At 63.1% G+C, this 10,118-nt stretch overlaps 2 protein-coding genes across 2 annotated transcripts; both read right to left on the bottom strand.

Moving 5' to 3' along the window:
* Positions 1 to 200: 200 nt before the first annotated feature.
* SLC30A2 (solute carrier family 30 member 2) lies at positions 201 to 3,049 on the bottom strand. The gene is made up of 8 exons (XM_042793631.1): positions 2,914 to 3,049; positions 2,519 to 2,715; positions 2,081 to 2,227; positions 1,620 to 1,773; positions 1,366 to 1,522; positions 1,082 to 1,187; positions 841 to 975; positions 201 to 719 (listed from the first exon to the last, which is right to left on the bottom strand). Exons 1-8 carry the CDS (start codon positions 2,961 to 2,963, stop codon positions 574 to 576), a joined length of 1,092 nt encoding a protein of 363 aa, XP_042649565.1. The 5' UTR covers positions 2,964 to 3,049; the 3' UTR covers positions 201 to 573.
* A 1,234-nt stretch (positions 3,050 to 4,283) lies between these two features.
* TRIM63 (tripartite motif containing 63) lies at positions 4,284 to 7,603 on the bottom strand. Its single transcript, XM_033003303.2, has 9 exons — positions 7,445 to 7,603; positions 7,156 to 7,322; positions 5,897 to 6,065; positions 5,522 to 5,617; positions 5,131 to 5,364; positions 4,989 to 5,011; positions 4,673 to 4,797; positions 4,476 to 4,553; positions 4,284 to 4,367 (listed from the first exon to the last, which is right to left on the bottom strand). Exons 1-9 carry the CDS (start codon positions 7,601 to 7,603, stop codon positions 4,357 to 4,359), a joined length of 1,062 nt encoding a protein of 353 aa, XP_032859194.2. The 3' UTR covers positions 4,284 to 4,356.
* Positions 7,604 to 10,118: the final 2,515 nt, after the last annotated feature.

The raw sequence follows: 10,118 nt of genomic DNA, 5'->3' as shown, positions 1-10,118 counted from the left end.
GTGGGGGGAGTGGGCTGTGCCTGGTAGCACACGGTAGCACCAGCGATTTGGTGCTTCTGCCACCCTGGGAATAACCCGTGCGGCACCCGGCTGCACACGCAGCCCCCCCGCTCCCCCCCCCAACCCGGCCTCCAGCCCCACGGGGAGGGCGAGTCCTTTGGCTTCCCAAGGGCAAACAGAGGAGCGATAAGAGGCGAGAGCGAAGCGAGCATGCCCTCCCTCCCCTTGGCTGGGATGGGGCCCCCTGCAGCCCCCAGGCACCCCAGCACCCCATTGCCTCGCAGCGCTCCCCGAAGAAGGCAAAAAGGCTCATTTCAGCTGCCTTTCCCCCCAGGTGAATAGAAATAGGGAAAATTAAGACAGCTGGCCTCCAACAGCTGCTCTCCTCCGGCCGCTGCAGCCGTGGGTCCGTCCTTGCTGCCTTTGCAGACACCCGAGATAACACCCGGCGTCGCCAGACCCAGCATCCCCGCCCTGCGCGCACCCAGCCCTTTGCTCTGCTTTATTTTCCACGCATGAATAGTTCCTTTCAGGACATGAGGGGGCTGCCGGAGGTGGAGGGGCGGGGGGAGCTCAGTCACGGGGGGGCTGGCACTCCCGGCAGTCCCGCATCTCCTCGGAGTAGCTCTCCACCTGGATGGTGGTGGTGTGGAAGCGGAAGGTGCCCTGCAGCCGGGAGCTGGCCTCTTCCAGCACCTCCTGCGCGCTGGCCCCCGCGTCTGCAAGGAGCAAAGGGAAGGGGGGGGGGGGGGAAGGGGGAGAGGGGATGCCGGGGTGTGGGTGAACCCCAAATCCCTTCCCCACACGCTCCCGTCGCTTCCCCGGGGCAGCGGCACTCACTGATGGCGATGTGCACCGAGAGCAGTGGCTGCGCCGCCGTCAGCGCCCAGATGTGGAGGCTGTGCACGGCCTCCACCCCCCCCACCGCCAGCAGCGTCTCCCGCACGGCGTTGAAGTCCATCCCTTTGGGGGTACCTGGGGAGGGAGAGCCCCCAGGAGATGGAGGGACAGGGGCCACGACACCCATGGGTGGCCCCATGGCCCAGACACCACCACTCCACACACCCCGATGGGTCCCTACCCTCCATGAGGACGAGGAGGACGTCGCGGAGGATGGTCAGTGTCGTCCCCAGCACCAGCGCGGAGAAGAGGAAGGTGCAGATGGGATCCACGTACTTGTACTCGGGCTGGAGGGGGTGGGAGAGGGTGAGGCCCCTCCAGCGCTGTCAACACCCCCCCCCCCGCCCCCAAATCCCCATCAGCACCAGTGGGGAGGGGGACACGGTCCCTTCTGTCTCACCCCTGTGCCTGGCCAGGGCTGGCTGAAGCCACTGTCCCCATGTCCCCAGCCGTGACCACCCAGACCTTAAAGAAGATGATGTAGGACGCGATGAGGACGCCGACGCTCTGCAGCAGGTCCCCCACGACGTGGACGAAGGCAGCGCGGACGCTGGCGTTGGGCTGCTCGCCGGCTGCCCCGTGGCTGTGCCCGTGCCCCGTCTGGTGCAGAGCCACCCCCATCCTGTTGACAGGGCAGCGGTGACATCCCCGGGGCCACCGGGCACGGGGCAGGGGCTGGGGGGGGGACACACCCCGGGGAGGGAGAAACCCAAACCTACACGATGTTGACGGCCACGGCGCAGGCGGAGGTGATGAGCATGACGTCGCCCTCGATGTCGTAGTCGGCCGAGAGCAGGCGCTGGGCCGCCAGATAGACCAGGACACCCGTCACCACCCAGATGGAGAGCACGGAGAGCAGGGCCCCCAGGATCTCTGTGGAGAGTCCCCCCCCCCCAACCCCTCATTGCTGCTTTGCCATCACGCCAAGCCTGAGCATCCTCCCAGCACCCCCCCACCCCCTCCAACCCAGCAGCACCGGGGGTCAGGGTGGGCGCCCAGCACCCATCCCTGGGGTTGCTCCCTGCATTGGGATGTCAGTGCCTTTGCCCAGGGCTCCCCAAAGCGCCCTCTCCCCACAGGGAGGGCACCCTGAGGTGCTCTGAGTGTTCCCTGGGGTCCTCAGGAACCAGATGACAGCCTCCGGGACGGGGGGGGGGGGGGGGGTGCCACCCCCCCTTACCTGCCCGGTGCCAGCCGAAGTTCATGGTTTTGGTGGGGGGGCGCGAGGACACCCAGAGGGCGAAGAGGCTGATCATGATGCTGGCGAAGTCCGTCAGGAGGTGGGCTGCGTCTGTCAGGATGGCCAGGCTGTGCGCCAGGTACCCGCCTGTGGAGAGGGGACATCGAGGTGACATTGCAGGGGGGGGTTCCCAGCCGCGGGGTGGGTGTGTGTGTGGGAGGGGTGTCTGGGTTCAGACCAAGTCACCCCAAGCTGCAGTGGGAACCCCACGGGGCGCTTCGACCCACCGAAAAGCGACAGGGAGCCCTGCCCGCTCCCTGCCTGCACCCGCAGAGCGGCGGGGGGGGCAGAATCAGGACAAGGCGGGGGGGGCAGCCACTCGGGGTGCCCCCCACCCTGTGGGGGCCACCCTGGTTGGACCCTACACCCACCACTCACCCACAGCTTCCCCCACCATGAAGACGAGGCAGATGCCAGCGGCCAGGTAGAGCTTCCTGCGTGCCCGCTGCTGCTGGCCAGGGTGGCCAGTGGCCCCCCGCGCGTGGCAGTGCTGGCCACGCCGGGCCCCCAGCTCCAGCGCTGCCTCTCCCTGCACTGAGTTGCGCCCGTTCTTTTGCACAGCCCCCAGGTAGGACCTGCTGGGGGGTGGGGGGAGAGAGGTGGTCGGGGACCAGGTTGGGGAATCTGGGGGAATTTTGGGGAGCAGGTTGAACCCTCCACGCTCCCCCCACCACCCCCACCCCCCCTTCCCCCAGCCAGATGCCTCCGGGGGAGCCCCATGGGGAAGAGGGGACACGACATCCCCAGCTCCCCTCCCTGGGGCAACCCCCTACCCGCCTCCGCCCTCGCTCAGCAAGTGCCGTTTCTCGCCGCCGGCTGCCATCCTCCTCCGTGGCGGGGGTCCGGGGTGGGTGACCCCCCGGCGAGTGGCCGGTGCTGGTGGCAGCTGGCGGCCTCGGCCCGTGTGAAGTGACGGGGACTCGTGTGCAAAGCCTGGGGAGGGGGGGGAGGGAGGGCCAGCCCGGCTGCAAATCGCCCGCGCCTGCCCCAGGGTGGGCCCAGTGCCCGGGGAGGGGGGCTGCTGATGGTGTTGGGGGGGATTGGGGGGGGGGGGGCTGCTGATAGAGTTGGGGGGTTGGGGGGGCTGTTGATGGTCTTTGGGGGGGTTGAGAGGGCTGCTGCTGGTGTTGGGGGGGTTGAGGGGGGCTGCTGATGGTGTATGGGGGGGGGTTGAGGATTGCTCTGGGGGACACACACACACCCCCCCCTTCCATGGGGACCCCCCCAGGAACCGCGCAGCAGGGCACGGGTGCAGCCCCCCCGAGGAGGGGGAAGGATGGAGCATCCTGCTGTCCCCCCCAAAGGCACCCAGTGACACCCCCTTCCCACCCTGGGGAGCCCCCCGGTTTAGATCCAGCTACAAAGCAGCGATGTAGTGGAGAAGCCTGGGGCTGGACCACCCCCTGCGGCTGTGACTCCCGCCCACCACCCCAGCGAGCAGCACTAATTGCCCTGGGGCTAATTACAATTGTGGCACAGCCCAGAGCACTGCTGCAGGTGCTGCCTCAGTTTCCCCTTGGCCAGGCACTGAGCTGGGCTTATGTTTTTGCAGGAGAAAAGCATTTGTGGTGTAGTTTGGCATTCATGGTATGTTTTTACAGTCGTGTGAGCTCAGCCGGCAGAAAACCAGCAGCCCGATGATGAGGCTGTCCCCATTTTGGGGATCATCACCACCCCCCCTGCCACATCCCCAAGCCTGGGCAAGCACTGGCCCTGGGCATCCCATCACCAGGAGATAAATCCTGCCGGGTGCCAACCTACTATGTCCCTGGGCAGGCAGCCAGGAGCAGGGTGCCAGCACTGCCAGAGGTGCTAATGAGGCCAAAAATTAATTGATGGACTGGGAGGTGTCCCTCTGCCACGCTGGGCACCGGCAGGGACACTGGTGATGGCATCAGCCTGGAAAACCCTCCCGCTTTCCCATTGCCCATCGCAAGTCTGGCAAGAATGAGAGGTGAGAGAAAAAACTGCCCAAAACACCATTTTTCTTTACAAAATACACAAAATTAAAATCCATGGCAATTATATACAAAACAAAGAAGATACAAAACGTGCGGAATTGTCCTGTTTTCACCCGTATAGAAAAGTGTCCTGTGCTGGAGCAGGAGCTGGCTCACGAGGCCACCAGCCCCCATGTGTGTCCCCCCCATCCCGAGTCCCATTGCCAGACATCCTGTGCCCGTGGCGTTTCTCCTGTGCTGGCAACGTCGCTGCGGCTACTGGGAAGCTGCCAGGGGAAAAGGATCGGGGGGTCAAGGGGGGTCCAAGCCCCTGAAGCTCCCCCATGGCTGCTTGGGGGTCCTGGGGAGGTGGGCCCGGCTGTGCTGCCCCTTACCCATCACCATCCTCTCAGGCACCACGTCCTCCTCCACCTCTTCTTCCTCTCCATCAAAGTACTCCTCGTCTTCCTCAGCTGCAAACAGGCGGCCAAATGTCACCACGGGGCCACCAGAAAAGGCGATGGGTGCCACTGGGTGGGTGGGAGTTGGTAAAGGGGCATTGAGGGGGGGGGGGGTTTAGGGGCTGAATTACCGGGGTCGAAGTCCAAGGCATGGACCGCCTCGGTGAGGTGGCCCAGGCTCACTGAGAAGGCGTCCATGCTCTCGTAGCCGTGCTCGATCTTCTCCAGCCTGCCGCCCTTGGAGGCCTCCACGATCCTGGGCAGGGAGAGCACAGCCGTGTCCCCCTCCGTCCCCTCCCCGAGCTGGGGGACCGCGGGGTGCCGGGATGGGAGGTTGGGGCATCCCCCCCACTCGCCACCTGGGCACTACCGGCAAAACCCCGCAGCCGAATCCCGCCCGGCTGCGGGACTCAGGATCGCCAAATTTTCCCCAATTTGAGCACTTACGTTTTAATGAGCTGCTTGGCGTTCTGTGGGGAGAGAGGGGAGAGGTGAGTGAAGCCATGTGGCAGCCACCGAGATGTCCCCAAGCCAGTGGGACCCTGTGGAAGCAACAGCAGGGAGCAGGGGGGAGGTTTGGGGGTCTCACCATGAGGAAGGCGGCCCCCCCAGTCTCCTCCATGGCCTGGATGGCCGTCTCCACCAGCCGGCTTGACTTCTCCAGCTGCTCCTTGTACTGGCAGATGAGGCCCTGGACGAAGCTCGTCTTGTCGCCCTGCTCACGGGTGATGCGCTGCAGCAGCTCCGACTTCTTCTCCTCCAGCAGCGCGGCCAAGGCGTCGAAGCGAGCGCACAGCTCCCGCTTGGCCGCCTCGCTGTTCTCCTGCGGGGACAAGGGGCAAAAGATGCCACGCGTGCCCCTCAGCATCAGCAGCATCACAGGGGCTTCCCTGCTCAGGGGGATCCAGCTCCCTCCCGGCCATCCCTGGCTGAGGCGTCACCCCCAGGTTTTGGAGGGCTCCTTTTCCCTCTTCCCTCACCTCGGTGCTCCGGCACGAGTCCTCCAGCTGGGAGATAATCGTCTGGATCCGGTCGTTCCCCGCCACCAGCATGGAGATGCAGTTGTTCAGCTCAGTCTGGGCAGGAGCAGACAGAGAAACAGCTTGAACCCCAGTGAGGACAGGGACGGGGACATCTCCCACCCCAACATGGGGATGGGATGGGCATTGCCTGGCCCCAGCTCTGCTCCCCCCACAAGCCACAGCCGCTCTAAATATAGGCTGTCTCCTGGGCAAAGTCACCCAGGGCTATTAATATCCCATGAGCTGGTCCCAGTGCTATTTGTGGCCACCCCAGCTCAGCACTCGGGACCAGCCGTGTCCCCCACGGCCCCCCCCATCCCCACCCCACGGCACCTTCTGTCCCTGGAAGATGGTTTCCAGGGGGGCGACCTCGCAGTCCTTGTGGGCACCGAAGACTTTGCACATGGAGCAGGTGGGGACCTCGCAGGTGACGCAGTAGATGTTGATCCGCTCGTCCTCGTGCTCCTTGCACATGGGGTGCTCCCCCTTCTTCAGTGGCCTGCTGGAGAGAGCGGCACGGCCACGGTGACGTCCCCATCAGGGTGACATCCCCATTGGGGTGACATCCCCACTGCTGTGACATCCCCACCATGATGACATCCCCCTTGCAGCATCATCCCCCCGCTGTGGTGACATCCCTGCTGATGCTGCACAGCCACCCCAAAATCACGTCCCCAGGAAAGAGGCCAGATCCTGGCATAACCCCACGCTTGCTCCTCTGGGAGCTACCGACCTCTACACCTCCATAAAACCCAGTTTAAACCAGTGTGGCACTGGGCACAGCAGCAGTTGACACCAGTGGGTGGGGGGCCCGGAGCCGTGCTCCAGAGACGCTTCACAAGCCCCTAATTTTAGCTTTGGGCTGCTGGATTTATTGTTGTCACCCAGTGCATAACCAGGGTGGGGGTGCCCAGAAACCCTCGGGGGGGTCCCAACCTGGGGCTGCAGCCAAATTGTCCCATCTGCAACAAGGGGGGACATGGGGACAAGCCAAGACAGGACTGGCCCCCCCAAGCCCCCCCCCGGCAGCCGCAGACACCTGCCACGTGCCATCGTCCCTGTCCCCATGGCTCTTAAACAATATTTACAGTGGTTCAGGGATTTTGGCCAGGACCACTGCTCTGCCTCGAGAACCTGTGACCTCTCTGTCCCCCTCCCCAGGTGCACGTTTTTACCGAGTGGGCCCCCCCCAAACTGTCCCTCCACTCCTTATCAGCCAGCAGTGCCCGCTGTCACGAGCAGAGCCTGGATTTGTTCCCCCACATCTCTTATCTCCCACTAAACCCTCCGGCTGGAGAGCGCAGAGGGGGGACAGAGACCCAAACTGCTCTGGACAGGGTGGGGAATTTGGGTTGGGAGGAGCAAGTTTTGGGTCAGGGGAGGAAGATTTGGATCGAGGACCACTGAGCCAGCAGAAAAGCCACCCACATTCTCACCCAGCTGCAACCTCCTGCGGTCTCAGCAATGGTGCTGGGGCTTGGCAGGTGGGCACCCCCATGTCCCCATGTCCCCACGTCCCCGTGTCGTGTCCCCAAAAGGGGCAAGGCACAAGCAAACATCCATGGCCCCCCCCCCCCCCCCCCGGTGCCCACCTGGAACACTCCTGCTTGTAGATGTCGATGATGTTCTCCACCAACAGGTTCCTCTGCAGCCCGTAGACGCCGTGACGGTCCAGCAGCACCTCATGGCGGCACGATGGGCACCGGAACCGGCCCCCCGAAATCACGCTGCCCCGGCTCTGCCAGCACGAGTTGGCGGCCTGGAAGGGGGAGATTCGCATCAGGGGGGTCCATGAGCATCCCCACAGCACCACGAGCATCCCAGTGACCTCCAACCCCGGTGAAGCGGGGAGGGGGAATGGACACAGGGATCCTTTCTCACCTGGAAGACGTCGTTGGCACACTTGCGGCAGAGGTTGTGCTGGCAGGGCAGGATCACCACCGGCTTGCTGAACATCTCCAGGCAGATGGGACAGATAAGCTGCTTCTCCAGGTTCTCCATGGGGCTGCCAACCTGCAGGATACCGGCTTGGAAATCCATCGGCACGACGGTGTACTCCTCTCACCCGCTCTCGGCTGCTGACAGCACCCGTCGTCCCGTTATTTATAAATCGCTCCAGGTCACGCGGAGCCAAATCCCAAAGTGGGATCGGGTGTCTTGGGAAGCAACAGCACCTGTCACATGGGACTGAGCCACCAGGATGCTGTCGGTGGCAGTAAACAAGCTGGGGACAGGCTGTCCGGGAGGCCCTGCCCGCCCGTGCCGCGGGTGCCGGCACGCCGAAACCAGAGCTGGAGGGTAAACAGGGCCAGGCTTCGCCCCGGGGCCAAAGGGCTGCACACCCTGGGGGGGGAACATGGCCAGATTCTGGAGGTGGGCCCCATGATGACATCGGGGTGGGGGTGTGGAGGGACAAAAACCAGCCCTGTGGTCATTCAGACATTGTGGTGGTGCCAGGAATGGGGCAGAGACAGGGCCAGCAGCACCGGGGAGGGGGGGGGCTTATATGGAGCATCTCCCTTTGAGATCCCCAAAATGTGGCCACTGCTGGGGTGCAAACACATGCCTTATCAGCAGGTCCCCAGGCTGTGCTTGGAGGGGACAGGCAGCACAAGGGAGAGGCAGCCCCCCCATGCCTGGCATATGCACTGGGGTCCCACCCTTCCCTCCCCAGGCAGGGGTTGGGGGGTTCTTTCATACCCCCAGATACAGGAGGGGCTGCAAGGGCTGCTCCCCTTGCTGGCGTGCCCCACCATGACCCAGCCAGCCCCTCTGCTGTTGCAAAACTTGACCCAGAAACAGCTTGGAGGGAGGGGGAAGCAGCCGAACACGACCCCTGGGGACCTGCACCCGCCGGGGAAAACAGCCCCGATGCAGGGTGCCCGGCTGGCGCGGAGATAAACAGGGTGTCATGCCAAACACCAGTGCCTGTCCACAGGGAGAGCTGTAAATACTGTCAGCTGCACGGGGAGAGGGGTAATTATAGCACCATCGCCTCTGAGGCACGCGGTGGGGTGGGATGGTGGGTGCTGCTGTACCCACAGCGACCGCGGGCAGGAGGGGATGGGTGCTAGGGTGCAGAGGTGCATGGGTGCGCTAGTACAGGGGTATGTGGGTGCAAGGGTGCAGGTGTGTAGGGGTACATGGGTACACGGGTGCACAAGTGCAGAGTTGCACGGGTGTACAAGTGAATGGGTACATGGGTGCATGGGTAAATGGGTGCACAAGTGCAGGGGTGCATGGGTACCTGGGTGTACAAGTGCATGGGTACACATTGTGCATGGGTGCAGATGTAAATGGGTGCACAAGTGCATGGATGCACAGGGTGCAGGGGTACACGGGTGCATGGGTAAATGGGTGCATAAGTGCAGGTGTGCCTGGGTACATGGTTGCATGGGTAAACGGGTGCACAAGTGCACGGGTACATGAGTGCAGGGGTACACGGGTGCATGGGTGCAGATGTAAATGCGTGCACAAGTGCACGGATGCACAGGATGCAGGGGTACATGGGTGCATGTGTTCAGGGGTGCATGGGTCCATGGGGGCAGGGGTACACTGGTGAATAAGTACAGGGTTGCACGGACACAGGGGTACATGAGTCCATGAGTAGGTGGATATGAGGGTGCAGGGGTGTGTGGGTACAGGGGTACGTGGGTATATGGGTGCACGGGTACAGGGGTGCATGGATGTATGGGTGCACAAGTGCACAGAGCCCATTTTCGCTGCAGTCAGACCCCCAGAGCAGGCAGCCCTGCAGCTGGTTTGGGTGCTCCTTCCGGGCAGGCTCACATGTCCGGCAAGTGACTGTGCTGAGACCGGCCAAGCACATCTTGCAAAATTGTCCCTGTTTTGGCACTTGGGGCTCTTCCAGGAAGGAGCTGGCACGGAAGCAAGGCCAGCTGGGCACTCGGGAGGGCAGCACAGGGGTCAGCCACGGACGGGAGCCAGAAGTGGGGCACCCAGATGTGCACCCAGACCCACTCCTGGGGATGGCATTGATTAACTAATTGCTTCTGGACTCGATTAAGGGGATTCACGGGAACGGAGGGGGTTGTAATGCTCTAATCAGCTTTCAAAACCCACAAGGGACTCATCTGGTCCTAATTGGCTTGGGGCAGCTTAGGCAGGGACCTGGGGCACTAGTCACCACCGGGCTCATTCCCAATTAACTCAGGAGAGGTGTGAGAGCACGTTGCTCTGGTGGGAGCGTATCTGAACAGCCTCTACTTAGTCTCTGCAGGGCTCTGAGCAGTGGTCAGCCCTGGCTTCTCCCACAACGACTGCAACGGCCTGAAGGGTCAAGGGAACAGCAGGGGCCATTGCAGGAGCCCCACGCCCCCTAATTGCAGTGCATGGGGGGGCACCTCCAGCCTACGGAGGAAAGGCAGAGAGCAGAGCACAGAGCGGGGGCGGGGGGCCGGCTCTCCACCTGGAGCTGTGTCAGCCTCACGCAAAGCCAGAGCGCACACAAAGGTACGAGAGACTGTCGTGATTTTTTTTTATTTATTTCTTTACTTAATGGCAATAAATTAATAAATCAAAACAACAAAATCCA

This window comes from Tyto alba, unplaced genomic scaffold, assembly GCF_018691265.1.
Source record: "Tyto alba isolate M040663 unplaced genomic scaffold, T.alba_DEE_v4.0 Super-Scaffold_20, whole genome shotgun sequence".
Classification (NCBI taxonomy): Eukaryota; Metazoa; Chordata; class Aves; order Strigiformes; family Tytonidae; genus Tyto; species Tyto alba.
Note: the sequence above shows the minus strand (reverse complement) of the source record. Positions and strands in the feature narration are given on the sequence as shown.

Bases quoted from the DNA above. Each gene is read 5' to 3' on its own strand.
- TRIM63 (XM_033003303.2), bottom strand. From the start codon at position 7,603: ATGGATTTCCAAGCCGGTATCCTGCAGGTTGGCAGCCCCATGGAGAAC. The intron at 6,066-7,155 runs GTGGGCACCGGG...CGCTCTCTCCAG, and splicing joins TACAAGCAGGAGTGTTCCAG to CAGGCCACTGAAGAAGGGGG. The intron at 5,012-5,130 runs GTGAGACCCCCA...CTCTCCCCACAG, and splicing joins GGGGGGCCGCCTTCCTCATG to AACGCCAAGCAGCTCATTAA.
- SLC30A2 (XM_042793631.1), bottom strand. From the start codon at position 2,963: ATGGCAGCCGGCGGCGAGAAACGGCACTTGCTGAGCGAGGGCGGAGGC. The intron at 2,228-2,518 runs GTGAGTGGTGGG...CCCTCTCCACAG, and splicing joins CATGGTGGGGGAAGCTGTGG to GCGGGTACCTGGCGCACAGC. The intron at 1,188-1,365 runs GTCTGGGTGGTC...CACCCCCTCCAG, and splicing joins CCTACATCATCTTCTTTAAG to CCCGAGTACAAGTACGTGGA.